The sequence below is a fragment of the Esox lucius genome, chromosome 8 (assembly GCF_011004845.1).
Source record: "Esox lucius isolate fEsoLuc1 chromosome 8, fEsoLuc1.pri, whole genome shotgun sequence".
Taxonomy (NCBI): domain Eukaryota; kingdom Metazoa; phylum Chordata; class Actinopteri; order Esociformes; family Esocidae; genus Esox; species Esox lucius.
This window is the reverse complement of record NC_047576.1, coordinates 18,043,368-18,062,355: the sequence shown is the minus strand read 5'-3', so window position 1 is coordinate 18,062,355 and position 18,988 is coordinate 18,043,368. Positions and strand designations below refer to the sequence as shown.

The 18,988-nt window shown below is 45.6% G+C and overlaps 1 protein-coding gene across 1 annotated transcript in view; it reads right to left on the bottom strand.

Annotated features, from left to right (window-relative positions):
* Window positions 1–524: 524 nt before the first annotated feature.
* Window positions 525–18,988, bottom strand: part of LOC105029164 (voltage-dependent R-type calcium channel subunit alpha-1E) — a 153,833-nt gene continuing 135,369 nt past the window's right edge. Inside the window, 6 exon segments of the mRNA XM_034293847.1 lie at window positions 525–2,618; window positions 2,753–2,928; window positions 4,571–4,715; window positions 5,193–5,321; window positions 18,269–18,410; window positions 18,522–18,628. Of these exon segments, the coding sequence (XP_034149738.1) occupies window positions 2,049–2,618; window positions 2,753–2,928; window positions 4,571–4,715; window positions 5,193–5,321; window positions 18,269–18,410; window positions 18,522–18,628 (1,269 nt within the window). The 3' untranslated portion in view covers window positions 525–2,048.

The following is an 18,988-nucleotide window of genomic DNA, read 5'->3' as shown; positions in this document are numbered from 1 at the left end:
TGGCACACTTTAGGCCCCTTAGTGCCAATTGAGCATCGTTTAAATGCCACAGCCTACCTGAGCATTGTTTCTGACCATGTCCATCCCTTTATGACCACCATGTACCCATCCTCTGATGGCTACTTCCAGCAGGATAATGCACCATGTCACAAAGCTCAAATCATTTCAAATGAGTTCACTGTACTGAAATGGCCCCCACAGTCACCAGATCTCAACCCAATAGAGCATCTTTGGGATGTGGTGGAACGGGAGCTTCGTGCCCTGGATGTGCATCCCACAAATCTCCATCAACTGCAAGATGCTATCCTATCAATATGGGCCCACATTTCTAAAGAATCCTTTAGGTGAGTGTACATTGATAGAAAAAAAAAAATCTTTACACCAATATGCAATCTACTGTAGATTGAAATACAGTACAAACAGTGCATTAAATTGGACATTTATTTATATTTTTATATATACATATATATGTATATATATATATATATATATATATATATATATATATATATACACTACATACAGTATATACCAGAAAGCTTCTTATACCATAAATGTAGCCACATAAGAAGTCTTCATGTTTCACAGAGCTGTGTAACATTGGACCAAATACGTCCTATTCATATTTCAGAAACATGTCAACAAAAACATTACAGCACAGCACATGGTATAAGCTCTCATTTGGGGAACAATCGCTGTTCAAATGCTGGAATATTTAAAATGGAAAATGTTCTAAAGATGGGCTCAAAATACCGCATGTGCAAACATAATTTAGATGGGGTCTAAAAAGAGAGAACAGGTACATCCATTGACCGCACTGAGCCGTTCTCCTCATAGGCTGCAGCGTTTGATCCCTATTACCATAAGCCATTATCATCATGTTGCTACAACATAAACCTTCTTTTTTATACAGCACTCAGTGTTCAGTGTCATGGGAGTTGACTAAATAAATGAATCATAGTTAGGAATCATCCATAAAAACATCCATATTGACATAATTTGCATTAAAGAACAGACATTATTCATTATTACATAAAAGGCAAAACATCCTCAAGACAGTCGATTGTATTTACAGGAATAATGGCTTTTGTAGACCTTCTCCAGTAGTACACAGCACATGAAACTTTGCATGACTTCTGTTGTTTCTGTATGGTTCGGCAGGAGAGGCCAGGCGTCGATGCTGTTCAGTGACTGTCTATAGTTCAGGGCCTGGCCTCACCCTTGACATCTCACAGTGGACATCATGCTTAATCCAGGGAGGTGACAGAGACAGGCAACGGAGGAGTGGGTCATCTGTCCAGTGACACATTGCAGGGGACACAAAGACCTGCCATATTCAGCATAAGAATGATACTAAATGATGTTGGAACACCTGACTTCAGAGGAAATCAAAGCCGAAAGCTCTGGAAATGTAACGCCTGGTCCTCGCTCAGTGGGACTGTAGGATTGAAGTAGGCGGTCATATTACTTGGGCAATTAATGGAAAGGCTTTCATATTAAAAATAGTTTGTTCTACCACCTTTTTTGTTCTCAGCTGAGAGTTCATCAAGTGAACTCATTCCCATAGTAGGTCCTGGTTTGATACCTCTTCCCCGATGACAAAGCACATGTTGCAGATCCTTACACACCAGCTGCTGTTTCAGCAGAAGCATTATCGTCATCCTTAAAGACACTTTCAATATGTTCCTGACGCTTCAGTACCACATGCTATTTATCGCTACACACTGTACTTCAGACATACTCATTATTTCATACCTAGATCTTAAGTGGGGATTTGCAACATCTTGAGCTTAGCTACTTTGTTCAAACAACAAACAATCTAAATTAAACTGGTGAACTTTTGCACTGTACATCAGCAGTGCAAACTCATACCTTCCCCGTTCCATGACTTTGGCAAACACTTTATTCCTATAAACACACAGAGAAACAGACGTGGACAGGTGCACGCGGAGTACACACTCTTGACAGTCTATAGACTGAGGGCCCCTCTATTTTTGGCAGCCACTTTTACGCACCATCTTCCTCCTCTTCCTCTCCCAGTCCCATCCCTAACAGCGATCATCCTCGTCCGTGTCGCTCCGGAGCTCACAGGCGGGTACAGAGCTGGCTTGACCCAGGCGCTTATGGAAGTGTCCGTTGGGGACCTGCCAGTTGTGTCTGAGCTGGGGGGCGGAGCTAATGGTGTTGGCCCGGCCCAGACTGGTTGCTATGGCCGCCTCAAAAGTCAGAGTCTCCTCCAGGCTTGAGGATTCCGGGCTGTGAAACTCCTCACGCAGGGGTAGGTACGGCTCCGAGATGTACCGGTGAGGGGAGACATGTGGGTTACTGACCCCTGGACCTGGAACACCCACCGCAGGCACCACCCCCAATCCCGTACCTGCCACTTGGACTGGCTTCTCCCCCGCCCCCCTCCGAGACGGATCCTCCAGCTCTCCAGGCGCCTCCTGGGCCTGGGCTCTGTTTTCGCTGGCAGCAAGTGGGGAGGGGTTGGCCCGGCACACCAGGGGTGAGTAGGAGATGTGAGGACGTGGCCGCGATGGTGTCTGGGGGAGCTGGCGGCGGCTACGGGGGGTACCGAACTCAGAGCTGGACGGACCCGGGCCGCTTAAAGTGTCGCCCTGCAAAGATACAAGAACTCACACATAAAACCAGGCTTCAGTGGTATCAGGGGCTTCTACTGACAGGTAAGACCAGGAGAATTACGATAACAGGCTCTGGGCCATCAAGACACCGTGGCCCACACTGCACACACCTGTCTGTTCAGGACAGGTCCTTCGCTTGGGGAACGGGAGCGCTTTCCTTCCTGTGACGGGTCCCGGCTCCGCTCCTCAGAATTGCAACGGGACACGTCCGGAGACAGCAGGTGGCGCCGCTCTTTGGACCGCCCTCGCTCGTTAACCGCTTGCTCCCTGAGGTTTGACCGGATGCCTGAGAGGCAGGGAGAGAAAGGGCAGCTATGAAGAGAAACTTTTGCGGTCAACACACAAACGTCACTACATTTAAAGGGGTACATATCAGTGCATGGTTCAGAGCAGAGGCGTACTTCCTGCTCTTCATAAGGCGGGGGGGGGGGGGGGGGGGGGGGGGGGATTTTACCTGGCCTGACATCGGTTTTATAATATATATTTTTTATTTTATTTTAAAAATTCTGCTGTTATTTGCCATTTCCATCACTGTATATAATGAAAAACTGAACAGAAAAATGTTCTTCATATAAAGAAATATAAAAAATAAATGTGTGGTGTCAGCATGGTCTCTGGAGCCAGATGGCTACTTCCTCAATCTTTGAATGGCTACAGTTAAGACTAATGTGTTACTAATATTAGAGTCTGTGCATCCATCACTGGCATGAATAATGTGGGATCCGCCTGTCAGCTGCACATTCCCCAATTTTCATGCGCAAAATTCTATCGGAAAAAGAGCCACCTGCTGAATGAGAATAGGGGTATATAAAGACCACAGACATAAGTGACAGAACCGAGAGCAAAGACCAGAGACATAAGTGACAGAACCGAGAGCAAAGGCCAGAGACATAAGTGACAGAACCGAGAGCAAAGGCCAGAGACATAAGTGACAGAACCGAGAGCAAAGGCCAGAGACATACGTGACAGAACCGAGAGCAAAGGCCAGAGACATACGTGAAAGAACCGAGAGCAAAGGCCAGAGACATACGTGAAAGAACCGAGAGCAAAGGCCAGAGACATACGTGAAAGAACCGAGAGCAAAGGCCAGAGACATACGTGAAAGAACCGAGAGCAAAGGCCAGAGACATAAGTGACAGAACCGAGAGCTTTGCAGTCACCTAAGTGCCACATAGGAAACGAGCAGTGTCACTGAAAACTGTCTGTACCCAATTGTCAAGCATCATTCCTTATATACTGGGGCCACTATCTGCCATGGATTTGCACACGTTTTATTTAGGCTAATGGAATAAATCATGTCCTGAGACATATCTTTATTCTTGCAAACAATATTGATTACCAGCACTAGCTCGATATCAAGATCATTTCATCAAATATAATACAGTAGACTTATTCATTAAGTGCAATCAACATAATTTACAGATCAAACATTGTCAATCAAACATTAATCTTTTTCTAGTGTTTCCTAAAGGTTTTTGGTGTCTTAGGGATCAGGAGAGAAAGAGGTGTGTTGGCCTGGACTCAGGTAGATGTGTATGTGAGAGAGTACTGTGTGTATGAAATAGGATGTGTGTTATCTGACAACTAAGGGGACAGGTAGTTTCCCATTAACTGACACAATGGCATTTTAATTATATTCCTGTAAAATCAAAGGTAGGACTATGAATGTCAATGAGCTAAAACCTTTGCCCATTCGCCATTAGGGTTCTTTCACTGTCCCAAGTGGTGAAGGTTCCAGTGTGAACCTTCTGGTTCCAGAATATCCACCTGGAACCCCAAAATATTTCAATTTTAAACCACAGAGGGTTCTTCCTGGACCGAAACAAGGATTCCCCAACAGGACAGCCAAAGAAACCTTGCAGGTAGCCCTTTTTGCGTGTGAGAAGGAAACGAGAGGCGTGTTAAGTTGGTGGGTTTGTATGATGTACCTCGGATGCTCCTCTGTCGTGGTCTATACAGGCGGTCAGGGCTGACCCTCTCCAGAGAGTGTTCCTCCTGCCACAGCCCGTTGACACACTGGTCCCCAATGGTGGAGAAGGAGCGCTTTATTGATTTACTGCTTTCGGTCCCCACCTACACACACAGACGTACACAGTACACACACGCACACACACACAAACACGCGGTTGAGAGAATGTGGGAGGACAGAGAGTGTGTGGAGTTTAAATCTGAGTTCTCAGTAGACAACGTTCTCTCATGCACCGCATTAATTCCATGTTTTACAGTGCATTTCACATAGTCCTTCTCAAGAAGCCAGAGCCGCTTCCCCAAAGAAATGAACTGGCACCCTGACATTTTTGCTACACAAGGATCTGAAACCACCAATAAAAGGACGACAACAACTGTCGTCAGATGTTTCTACCAAACCTAGTGACCAACCAATCTTCCTCCAATCCATAGCTGACTGACTGACTACTGAATCTATGTCTCGGCGCTGCCCCAGTGTCCCACTGAAGCCCCATACAGAGGCTGTCTCTCAGCCTGACCCTGTCCTCCCTCTGAGCCCCCATGGGCAGAGGAGAGGAGGTGAGACTGTACAGTAACAGGTACCTGAGTGCCAACAGCCAGCCGAGGCATAGACGATGCTCGGATAGAGACTGCCCGCCCGGGCACCCTGAGTGAGGAATCCTGTCTGTTAGTGGGGCAAAGGTCACGGTTAGACTCTTTGTGCTCCGGCACCTATATAGTCAGAGAAAGGAGAGAAACAAAACAGACAAGAATTTGCGAGAGTGACGTCAGGGGGACTAGGTTCTGACTAGAGGGCCAAGTGCAGATGTACTGTGCAATAACTTTCTAATGACCATCCCCTCTATTGGCTGGCTGAGCACAATGGCAGCCAAAACACTGTGTTGGCGGTGTAAAGTATGCTTTCGTACGGTGGGTTGGAGTGCCTCAGTCGCCAGGAGGGCGGGACAAGGCAAAGTTGGGACAGACAGCAGCGAAGGAGCAGTGTCTACATGCACGACACAGGGTTAAAGCCAAAGATGAAGCTTGAATAACTGAAAGCTGTGAAGAGGAGGAAAGAAAGAATCATAGGCATGCAGGCACTGGAAACCGAAACACCCTGCTCTTTCGCGATGAGCTGGGGAGAGCCGGGAAGCGGTAAGAAACCAAAGCCACAGAATATGAGCAGCCTCCTCCTTACATAACTGCTTATTCACTAGTGATTGCCCATGTAGCATAGCTCTGTGTGATGACAAAGGTGCCAAATGCTAACATAGCAAAGCTAAACCACAAAACTGAGAGGCTGTCTCTGTCTCGGTTCCATTCACACACATACAAAAAATAACATGATTTAATGTGGAGTCCCACGTAGTGACCGAATCTTCACCAGAATTCCACCAGACTCACAAACCAAGCACAATACGCAAAAGCCTATGGCGGAAAGAGACGATGACACCATTCCAAGAAATGGTTGAGTAGCATTAAATGCCTAAAATATGGGACAACACTGAGGGTTGAACAGCATGGTGAGAAGTTGCCATAGTGAAGCTGGGAATGAGAGAACGGGTAAGGCAGTCATAGCGGCTACTGTAATCATCTCTGTTAGATAGAGTAGAACAGTCTTTTGAAGAGTATAGTCTGAATGAGTGTGCATGAGTCAGAATGTATAGCAGGTTTGAGTTTGAATGGCTCTGAGTGTAGGTTAAGATTGTGTGACTCATAGTTGAGAGACCAATCTGTGCGTGGGGTAAAAGTTATCATGCCAGTTATTGTAGGGATCAGACCTGGAGTGCATTCTATTTTGTTTCCAGCACCACCGATTGGTTATTTTGTAAAAACTCTCTATGGAGGTTATGTGAGTTTGGAGGACAATGCTTCAATAGTTGATGAAAATTCTCTATCTGGTTTGATCTTTCTTATCCTGATTTATGCCTTGGAGAACTTTGTAAGTTTCTATCAGTCTTAGAAACTTCTATGCTAAAAAAGCTTCACTCCTGCATGAAGGACAGGAATCTTGGTAGTAGTTACTGTTAATAGTCTTTTTGGGTCCTGTCACCAGCCAGCAAAAGTTTTTGTTACTAGTGAATTGTAGTGAAATGCTTTACCATTGGCTTTACTCTTTTTTAAGACTTCACTCTTTGTCTATGCAGACAGGTAAATGTTATCTTATCCTAGCTTGTAGCTTATGACTAGGGTGAAAATGCTAGCTGGTTATGTGGTTGTATGATTCTCTAACTATGTTTACAAATGGTAATTGCAGGTTTAGGACAATGCTGTGAATATTCTGAGCACCTATGTTAACATCCTTTATACATTTTGGTTATTCTATTGATTGCAACTTTAGTGTGAAATTTATTTCAGGATGCTATACAGTACATTGTGCTTAATTTCATTTTCTGTTTTACAAATTAATAAATGTGAAATGAAGACCAAGTTAACTTCACTCTTCTGTAAAGAGTATTCACTATCTGTAGATTTGTGTAGATAACCTTAGCTCTGGTCAAAAAGCAGCAGTGCTTGTACTTTTTGAGGAGGCTGAAGAAAGCCTGCCTGTCATCCAAGATCCTTGTGAATGTTTACCGCTGCACAATTGAGAGCATTCTGATAAACTGTGCCAAAGTGTGGTTTAGTAGCTGCTCCATAGCCAACCAGACGGCCCTGCCACAGCTGGTGAAAACCTCCCAGCGCATCACTGGTGCCCAGCTTCCTGCCATCGTAGACTACCAGAGCAAACGGTGTATGCACAGGGCGCACAGGATCATCAGGGACCCTTCACACCCATGCCACCAACTGTTCGCCCTCCTACCATCAGGCAGGTGGTAAAGGTCTCTTCCGTCCCACACCAGCAGGCTCACGAACAGTTTCTTCCCATCCACTGTAACCCTGCTGAAATCTGTGACCCAGGGAACTCTGTGCACTCTGTGACCCATCACTTACCATAACCCACCTCTCAGAGTCCTTGCTGCACTTCTCCCTTGTACTACTCTGACACTGCCTTGCAAAGGCTGATAATGGAGGTTTTCAGTGGTTACAGGTCTACCTCAGGAACCTCACCACTGCTATCCCAGCATTTCAGTTGCACATGCACCTTGCACATTTATGCCTCTATGCAAATTTAGTATTGCCATTCTACTTGCATTTTTACAAAGGAACATAGTGCTGCTTTCTCTGCATCATAGTTGCTCATGCTACCCTACTGCAGTACTCCTTCACTTCCCTTGTTTGCACATCTTGTATGCCATTTTGAAAGTGATATTTGTACCTGAACAACTGTTATCCCATCTAATACTTGTAAACTTTCCTTCCTCCTCCTTTGCCTTAATTGCACATTTAGTATCGCCAGTTGTACTGCATTTGCCTTCATTGCACATCTACACATTCCACTTGTAATACACATACACTGCGTGCACAATTATAAGGCAAGTGAGTATTCTGATTATTTCTATGCACATTTTCCAACTCCAAACCATATAAACTTGAATGTTCATTGGATTTAATCATTTTCAGGTGATACATATTTGTTTAATGAGGGAGGGTGTGGTGAAAGTGAATTACACGTTATATCAAGGTGTGCATAATTATTAGGCAGCTTCATGACCTCAGGTAAAATGGGCCAAAAAAGAGATTTAACTGACACCGAAAAGTCAGACAGATCCAACACTCTTGAAATAGCTAAACTATTGATGCGTGACGACCGGACACTCTAACGTTTTGTTGTGAATAGTCCACTGGAGCGCAAAAAATGCATGTAGAACAAAAGACGCAAATTAACTGCAAAAGACTTGAGAATAATTTAATGTGAAGCTACCAGGAACCCATTATCCCCCAGCGCCACCATATTCCAGAACTGCAACCTACCTGGTGTGTCCAGAAGTACAAGGTGTCAAGTGCTCAGAGACATGGCCAAGGTCAAGAAGGCTGAAAGAAGACCACCACTGAATAAGATTCTCAAATTGAAGCGTATGGATTAGGCAAAGAAATACCCGAAGACAGATTTTTCAAAGGTTTTATGGACAAATGAAATGAGAGTGACTCATGATGGATCAAATGGATGGGCCCATGGCTGGATCACTAATGGACAGAGTTGGGGTGTAATGGATTACAACTAATCCTTTACATGTAACTGATTACTGTAAATGTAAAACAGTAACTGTAAGCCATTACCTTACCAACTAAAACATTGTAATCAGATTACAGATACTTTTGAAAAAAATCTATGATTACTTTTTGGATTACTTCAATTGAAAAAGAATAGGTGCACGAAATAATGATGACATGTTGCATGTTAGATTTTTTTTCGATAATATTAGCCTACCCATATAAAATGTGATTTAGTTATCTACTATTGAAGCATCTTTCTCAGAAGAACAATGTTAGGTTATAGGCCTACCTGGTGTTTTATAATTTTCAAGGTTTATTTGTCAAATGCACTGAACAACACAGCCAGGAACAGTTGCACTGAACATCTAAGACAGGAATTGTTTAGAAGATGAGGCACATATTTGTTAGATAGCTGTAACATTGCGCTGCCTTCAAGATAAAACATTTAACATTTATCACGATATTAGAGGAGAAAAGGTGTAGGGAAGCACTCTACCCAAGGATCATGTTTTGCATTTTATGCATCCACCACAAAATTGCGTCCATTGTTTATCATTGGTTGCTGACGACACTAACTTTAAGACTGCAGGTGTATAATCACAGTTTATTTCTTTGCGTTTTGAAAATCCCTCACTGGTGGCCCTGGTAATCGCAGGTTAGGTTCCCGCAGGTAAAACCTATTTGTATGCGGGTGCTCACGATTGCAAACGTGCATTCGTGTGCCTGGGGTTTCTGCAATGTTTTAACAATGCTGGTGGTTGTGGAGCAAAACATCAGGCGACTGCAGATTGAGTGTACATGCAAAAAGCTACGGATATTTAGATTTTTTTAAACAATAATGTCAATACCCTTTTCAAGAAATTGACATTTATTTTTCAACAGTGTCTTGAAGCAGTTAAAAACATGAATAAAACACAAATAACAGAATAGGCTAACACATCCTTAGATTTTGGTTTATGTTCAGATAAAAAGTCTGATTGTAGAAGATCGAGGGTTATTGGATTAATTGGAATGACTGAATATCTGTCAGACCTTTAGCGTGTAATGTAGAGATGTAGGCCTGTCATATTGAAGTGGAAAGCAATGGTTTAGAAACGTTTTCCAAAGGCACTGTACAGAACCCTTAAGGTAAAATGCAAATTCCGTTGTTGGCCAGCTATGTTACCTCTAACGTTGATTGATCCCGTAAAAGGTGTTCAATTGCTTGTAAGCTATTCCTATTTGTTTTCTAATGCCTCTTAATATGAAAGTAATCTAAAGCAATCAGATTAAATTAATGAGTTTGAGTAATCAAAAAGTTATGTTACTGATTACAAATGTGGACAGGTAACTTGTAACTGTAACGGATTACATTAAGGCAAGCAATGGCCTCAAAGATGCCCGAATAATGACCTGGCCCCCTCCTCACCTGACTTAAATCCTATTGAGCATTTGTGGGCCCTTCTCAAAATGTGAGATTTACAGTCAGGGAAGACAATACACCTCTTTGAACAGCATTTGGGAGGCTGTGGTTGCTGTTTCAGCAAAGCTGATCTTGAACAGATCAAGAAATTGACAGACTCCATGGATAGAAGGCTCATGGGAGTTATTGAAAAGAAGGGTGGCTATATTGGTCACTGAATATATTTGAAAAAACACACATTTTAATTAATTGTCATTTTGTGTTATTTATTTGTTACACTGTCTTTAAAAATGTAGAATAAACAAATGAGTAGGGAGAAACTATTTTTGTAATTTAGGAGCCCAATAATTGTGCACACCAATTGTTGCCTAATAATTGTGCACACTTATATATTCCCCTGAGAAAGACCAAAACTAACTTTTCCTTTGTTGAAAATTCAGGTTTGAGGATCAATTATATTTTGGATTGACTGTGTTTGTGTTTGTTCAACAATAAAATAAATCTTGAGAAATAATAATTGTGCACGAAGTTTATACTTAATACTTGTAAATACTTTTTGAAATGCTTACTGCATTTCATTGTACTGTGTTTGTACTCTTCAATGTCAATAAAGTTTAATCTAATCTAATCTAATGACCCGTACATTTGAAACAGAATCATAAAAAATACACCCTAGTAAATACACTAAAATACAGGAAAGCTAGCTTCAGTTCAAGAACACCTCCCTCATCATCATGCTTCTCTCACCCATCATTACATGATGTTGGTAAAGTGCCTTGTCACTAAAGATATTACATAGCACCTTTCTTTAGATTAGCAACAAGGATGTGATGAAACTCAGAGAGCTGTCTGGACTCATACCAAGATATCCTGTGAGGTGTTATGCCTATTATCAAAGAACTGCCTCATAACCTGCAGGAAAAGTGGATACCTCAAGTACAAAGGCTAACACCAGATGTTGTTTTCTCTATTTTAATTCTTCCTTAACTTCATGTGTTCCAAACACATTAGAAATGATCCAAGCTTTACTCCAAGCCGACAGCTAAAAGAAGCATAAAGAGTACATTGTCTCCTCACAAGACATTTTTTCTGACCAACAAACTCAGTCAAGACAGTTTAAAGAAATTAGATGATGTTGACAAGAAATGTCTTATCCATAAGACTCATCCTTGAAAACAATGCAGGGGCTTCATGAGCAAGCCTCTTGAGGAGCACAAGTCCTACCTTAAGGCTAAAGGGATTTGCTGTAGAGGCTGCTCTGAAACCAGTCACCTGGCAAATACCTGTTAAGTAGCTATCATGTACAAGGAATGTGACAGCGAAGGAAACATTGCAGCCCTTCATCTGTGACCTTCACCTTGGACCCTTTCATAACATGGCAGGAAGAACACCGCAAATGGCAATCACCTTTTAATGTAAAGAAGTCTGTGGAATTGGAAAAAGTGTGAAGTCCAGCTCTAAGATCTGCTTAGTGAAGATCTTTCCAGCCTCCCACCCCCAGAAGGCAGGAAAAGTGTATGTGATTCTTAATTGCCAAAGCATTAGGTCCCAAGCCAGAATTAGGTTGAATCTTTTTAACATCAAGGGATCACTTTCACACATGCCAAACATGTGTAGGAGTAACTGAAACAGGGAGAAGAGTGACAGGATTCCTGGCCGAGTCAATAGATGAAGCGAGAAGACACACGGCCCACACACAACGTATCAGTCAACAGAGCAGCAATACTGACTCCTGAGGCATCACAGTATCACATTCACCTCAAGCCTAGAGCTCATTGCATTCGTCCAGTTGATTTAAGAGGGTCTACTGGGTTGTGACATTCTCCAAGTCAACAAAGTGCGCAAACAATGCGAAGGTCCTCAAAATGCCGCCTATGTACAGAAACTTGATCTTGGGTGGTTTGTAGGAGATGTCTGCATAGAGACGGTCCACAAGTATGCAGAAATTAATGCTTACTGCTGTTTTGTGGCCTCGATCCAAAAGATCTTTGATTGTGACTATGCTAAAAAGGTTCCACTCCTGCATGAAGGACAGGAATCTTGGTAGTAGTTACTGTTAATAGTGTTTTTGATCCTTTTGGAATTGTGGGTCCTGTCACCATCCAGCAAAAGTTTTTGTAACGAGAGACTCACAGATGAAGCTTAAGACTGGGACTTGCCCACTCCAGAAAAAAAGAGGCGAATTGGTGACTTGGACAGATTCTTTGCAAGATATCGAGCAGCTGGAGATACCTAGAACCTCTAGCTCCATGTCAACAGTCCTTTCAGATGCCTCTGAAAAGCCGATTGCGGCAGTCACATATTTTAAAGTAATCAATTGTCAAGATGTATGTGACATAGGATAGATCCTAGGAAAGGCAAAGCTTGCACAGCAGTCTGTACACACCACCCACTAGGTTGGAACTGGCCACTGCGTTTCTAGCAACACAGATTGCAAAGTTGATATTTGGACTTCAGCATTCTTGGGATATGTCAGAAACCAAGCAATATTTTACTCATATGTAAGCAACATGGTACAACGAATCCATAAATGTTCTAGTCTGGAACAGTGGCACTACCTAGCAACATGCCAAAATCCTGAAGATCACACAACCAGGTCAGTTCCTGTAGCAGTTTTAAAAGAAACCTCATGGCTCGCAGGACCTGCATTACTGTAACCAACCGAAGAGACAATAGCTCATTATGCTTGACTGATGTAGCAGTTCATTCACATACTACAATCTCCACTGACAATCTAGGTATCAAGTGCGTGTAGCCAGAAGCAAGGAAGAATTTGTCTGTATTGTATATGGAAAAGAAATTCACAGAAACTGTCCTGTAAAAAAGTCTGAATCTCAATGAAGGATGTATTCCGACAACAGGTTTTCAACTCAAACACTATAACTAAGGTGGCCCCTCCAAGAACTGCCACCTTAACGTGGTGGAGGGGTTTGAGTACCCGAGTGACCCTAGGAGCTATGTTGTCTGGGGCTATATGCCCCTGGTAGGGTCTCCCAAGGCAAACAGGTCTTAGGCGACCGGTCAGACTAAGAGCGGTTCAAACCCCCCCTTAATGATGAAAAAAATATTGAGTACCGTGACGTCGCCCGGTATGGCGCAGCCGGGGCCCCACCCTGGAGCCAGGCCCGGGGTTGGGGCTCGTATGCGAGCGCCTGGTGGCCGGGCCTTCCCCCATGGGGCCCGGCTGGGCTCAGCCCGAACGGGCGACGTGGGGCCGCCCTCCCGTGGGCTCACCACCCACAGGAGGGACCATAAGGGGCCGGTGCGAAGAGGATCGGGCGGCAGTCAAAGGCAGGGGCCTAGACAACCCGATCTCTGGACACGGAAACTAGCTCTAGGGACGTGGAATGTCACCTCGCTGGCGGGGAAGGAGCCTGAGTTAGTGCGTGAGGTTGAGAGGTTCCGATTAGAGGTAGTCGGGATCACCTCTACGCACGGCTTGGGCTCTGGAACCACACTCCTTGAGAGAGGATGGACTCTTCACCACTCTGGAGTTGCCCATGGTGAGAGGCGGCGGGCTGCCGCCATGTGTTGGAGTTTACCCCAGTGAACGAGAGGGTCGTTTCCCTGCGCCTACGGGTCGGGGATAGGTCTCTCACTGTTGTTTGTGCCTACGGGCCGAACGGCAGTGCAGAGTACCCGACCTTCTTGGAGTCTCTGGGAGGGGTGCTGGAAAGTGCTCCGACTGGGGACTCTATTGTTCTACTGGGGGACTTCAACGCCCACGTGGGCAACGACAGTGACACCTGGAGGGGCGTGATTGGGAGGAACGGCCCCCCTGATCTGAACCCGAGTGGTGTTCAGTTATTGGACTTCTGTGCTAGTCACAGTTTGTCCATAACGAACACCATGTTCAAGCATAAGGGTGTCCATCAGTGCATGTGGCACCAGGACAACCTAGGACGCAGGTCGATGATCGACTTTGTTGTCGTCTCATCTGACCTGCGGTCGTATGTCTTGGACACTCGGGTGAAGAGAGGGGCGGAGCTGTCAACTGATCACCACCTGGTGGTGAGTTGGATCCGATGGCGGGGGAGAAAGCTGGACAGAGTCGGCAGGCCCAAGCGTACTGTAAGGGTCTGCTGGGAACGTCTGGCCGAGTCTCCTGTCAGAGAGATCTTTAACTCCCACCTCCGGCAGAGCTTCGACTGGATCCCGAGGGAGGTTGGAGATATTGAGTCCGAGTGGACCATGTTCTCCACCGCCATTGTCGAAGCGGCCGCTCGGAGCTGTGGCCGTAAGGTCTCCGGTGCCTGTCGAGGCGGCAATCCCCGAACCCGGTGGTGGACACCGGAAGTAAGGGATGCCGTCAAGCTGAAGAAGGAGTCCTATCAGGCCTGGTTGGCTTGTGGGACTCCTGACGCAGCTGACGGGTACCGACAGGCCAAGCGGGCTGCAGCCCGGGTGGTTGTGGAGGCAAAAACTCGGGCCTGGGAGGAGTTCGGTGAGGCCATGGAGAAGGACTATCGGCTGGCCTCGAAGAGATTCTGGCAAACCATCCGGCGCCTCAAGAGAGGGAAACAGTGCCCTACCAACGCTGTTTACAGTAGAGGTGGGCAGCTGTTGACCTCAACTGAGGATGTCGTCGGGCGGTGGAAGGAGTACTTCGAGGATCTCCTCAATCCCGCTGTCACTTCTTCCATTGAGGAAGCAGAGGATGAGGTATCAGAGGTGGACTCGTCCATCACCCGGGCTGAAGTCACTGAGGTGGTCAAGAAACTCCTCGGTGGCAAGGCACCGGGGGTGGATGAGATCCGCCCTGAGTACCTCAAGTCTCTGGATGTTGTGGGGCTGTCTTGGTTGACACGCCTGTGCAACATCGCGTGGCGGTCGGGGACAGTGCCTCTGGGATGGCAGACCGGGGTGGTGGTCCCTCTTTTTAAGAAGGGGGACCGGAGGGTGTGTTCCAACTATAGGGGGATCACACTTCTCAGCCTCCCCGGGAAAGTCTATGCCAGGGTTCTGGAGAGGAGAATACGGCCGATAGTAGAACCTCGGATTCAGGAGGAACAGTGTGGTTTTCGTCCGGGCCGTGGAACACTGGACCAGCTCTATACCCTCTACAGGGTGTTGGAGGGTTCATGGGAGTTTGCCCAACCAATCCACATGTGTTTTGTGGATTTGGAGAAGGCATTCGACTGTGTCCCTCGCGACATCTTGTGGAGGGTGCTTGGAGAATATGGGGTCCTGGGTCCTTTGCTAAGGGCTGTCAGGTCCCTGTACAACCGAAGCAGGAGCTTGGTCCGCATTGCCGGCAGTAAGTCAGACTTGTTCCCAGTGCATGTTGAACTCCGGCAGGGCTGCCCTTTGTCACCGGTTCTGTTCGTAATTTTTATGGACAGAATTTCTAGGCGCAGCCAGGGGCCGGAGGGTGTCAGGTTTGGGGACCACACAATTTCGTCTCTGCTCTTTGCAGATGATGTTGTCGTGTTGGCCCCTTCTAACCAGGACCTTCAGCATGCGCTGGGACGGTTTGCAGCCGTGAAGCGGTGGGGATGAAAATCAGTACCTCCAAATCCGAGGCCATGGTCCTCAGTCGGAAAAGGGTGGCTTGCCCACTTCAGGTTGGTGGAGAGTGCCTGCCTCAAGTGGAGGAGTTTAAGTATCTAGGGGTCTTGTTCACGAGTGAGGGAAGGATGGAACGGGAGATTGACAGACGGATCGGTGCAGCTTCTGCAGTAATGCAGTCGATGTATCGGTCTGTCGTGGTGAAGAAAGAGCTGAGCCGCAAGGCGAAGCTCTTGATTTACCAGTCAATCTACGTTCCTACTCTCACCTATGTTCATGAGCTTTGGGTCATGACCGAAAGGACAAGATCCCGGATACAGGCGGCCGAAATGAGCTTTCTCCGCAGGGTGGCCGGGCGATCCCTTAGAGATAGGGTGAGAAGCTCGGTCACCCGGGAGGAGCTCAGAGTAGAGCCGCTGCTCCTCCACATCGAGAGGGGTCAGCTGAGGTGGCTTGGGCATCTTTTTCGGATGCCTCCGGAACGCCTTCCTGGGAAGGTGTTCCGGTCCCGTCCCACCGGGAGGAGACCCCGGGGAAGACCTAGGACACGCTGGAGGGACTATGTCTCCCGGCTGGCCTGGGAACGCCTCGGTGTCCCCCCGGAAGAGCTAGAGGAAGTGTCTGGGGAGAGGGAAGTCTGGGCATCCCTGCTTAGACTGCTGCCCCCGCGACCCGGCCCCGGATAAGTAGAAGAAGATGACATGACACTATAACTGCCTGCCAAGCAGGTTAGCTCGGATTTCAGAACAAATTTCACTGGCTCTTGCAAAGAGTTAGAAATCCTGCTAACTGACCCTATGGAACCAAAGAAAGTACTCAAGGCTGCATAAGGATCTTCAAACCACCTAATTCATCTCAGATTGAAGGAACTTGGGAGAGAATAGGAGTTTCCAGATGCATCCTTGACTTCACACTAAAAATGTATGGAACTGCATCATTTTGACCACTAACTCCAAGGTAGTTTTTCTCAAGTCTCACAAAAACTAATACTGTACAGGTTATGGTAGACATTCTCCTGAAGTCAGGTTAGTGTATAGTGATATGTAATCAATACCAAAGTGTCATGGCATTCATCATGTTGTGCATTTGTTTTTTGTACCCAGCACCACCTAGTTGTTATTTTGTAGATGCTCTATGGAGATCACATAACTTTAGAGGTCAAGCTTTGCTTGTAAGTTTCTTTCACTCTCCTATACACTCTCCTAAAGGATTATTAGGAACACCATACTAATACTGTGTTTGACCCCCTTTAGCCTTCCGAACTGCCTTAATTCTACGTGGCATTGATTCAACAAGGTGCTAAAAGCATTCTTTAGAAATGTTGGCCCATATTGATAGGATAGCATCTTGCAGTTGATGGAGATTTGTGGGATGCACATCCAGGACACGAAACTCCCGTTCCACCACATCCCAAAGATGCTCTATTGGGTTGAGATCTGGTGACTGTGGGTGCCATTTCAGTACAGTGAACTCATTGTCATGTTCAAGAAACCAATTTGAAATGATTGGAGCTTTGTGACATGGTGCATTATCCTGCTGGAAGTAGCCATCAGAGGATGGGTACATGGTGGTCATAAAGGGATGGACATGGTCAGAAACAATGCTCAGGTAGGCCGTGGCATTTAAGCCATGCCCAATTGGCACTAAGGGGCCTAAAGTGTGCCAAGAAAACATCCCCCACACCATTACACCACCACCACCAGCCTGCACAGTGGTAACAAGGCATGATGGATCCATGTTCTCATTCTGTTTACGCCAAATTCTGACTCTACCATCTGAATGTCTCAACAGAAATCGAGACTCATCAGACCAGGCAACATTCTTCCAGTCTTCAACTGTCCAATTTTGGTGAACTTGTGCAAATTGTAGCCTCTTTTTTTCCTATTTGTAGTGGAGATGAGTGGTACCCGGTGGGGTCTTCTGCTGTTGTAGCCCATCCGCCTCAAGGTTGTGCGTGTTGTGGCTTCACAAATGCTTTGCTGCATACCTCGGTTGTAACAAGTGGTTATTTCAGTCTAAGTTGCTCTTCTATCAGCTTGAATCAGTCGGCCCATTCTCCTCTGACCTCAAGCATCAACAAGGCATTTTCGCCCACAGGACTGCCGCATACTGGATGTTTTTCCCTTTTCACACCATTCTTTGTAAACCCTAGAAATGGTTGTGCGTGAAAATCCCAGTAACTGAGCAGATTGTGAAATACTCAGACCGGCCCGTCTGGCACCAACAACCATGCCATGCTCAAAATTGCTTAAATCACCTTTCTTTCCCATTGTGACATTCAGTTTGGAGTTCAGGAGATTGTCTTGACCAGGACCACACCCCTAAATGCATTGAAGCAACTGCCATGTGATTGGTTGATTAGATAATTGCATTAATGAGAAATTGAACAGGTGTTCCTAATAATCCTTTAGGTGAGTGTATTCTGTACTGACAGGAAAGGCTTTACTTATAATGGCTTGTAGCCTATGACAGGGGGGAATTGCTAGCTTGTTATGTGGCTGTATGTGATTCTGTAAATGTGTTTAGATATGGCCATTTCTGTGTGTGTCCATGGGGGGAGGTCCAACTTTTTCATAGAATCTCAGCTTATGTAGGCAAGTCAAGCTACAGTATGTGTTGGCCAATCAAACTTGAAATAATGTCCCTGACTTACTTGAATCCCAGTCCTTACCAATGTCTGGAGCTGTTGCTGGAGCTGGTGCTGCCGATAGTGGTGGTAGTCATCGTCCTTGTCTTCCAGGGCCTGGGATATAGGCTGCATGAACATCTCCTGAGGGGAAATGGGACTCAAGGCTACAAACCCTCCTCTGGTACTAATGGGATAGATCCAGAAATAGATTTAGAGAGGCACACCTATCTACAACAAATACATATGATCTATTAACGTGTATGACTCATGGACAATTGTCAAACTGTATATTTACAGGGCTGATCCAGCACTGTGGGACAGGAATGGGAGAGCTTTGGCACTGCAAAGGATGTCCTGAGGCAGAGAGGATGCATCCATTCGCTGGAACATGGGAGCATGTTTCTGGGGTGAGGATAAAACACTGTTAGCCATAGAGATGGTTACAGAATTTAACTGAGGTAAAGCGTCCTAGCATTGATATTGCCTCGGAAGGCATCATCCATACTAATGTTAGTTCTGTGACCTTAAGGCTAAGACACATATAGGCACTTGGTTTGTGCTCTGACGTGAGTACAATTATCACCTCGTCCTGATTAACAATTGTCATGCTAGAATATCAGTTTTCGAGAACCCAATTTTGAATCCCTTCTTGTTTTGGTTTTTGGTTGTTTGTGATTTTCATTGTTAGTTACCTTTTATTTTAGCAACATTCTTTTGGTTGATTAGTAGGGAACGTAACAAATTGAGGGCTCATCCGGTAAG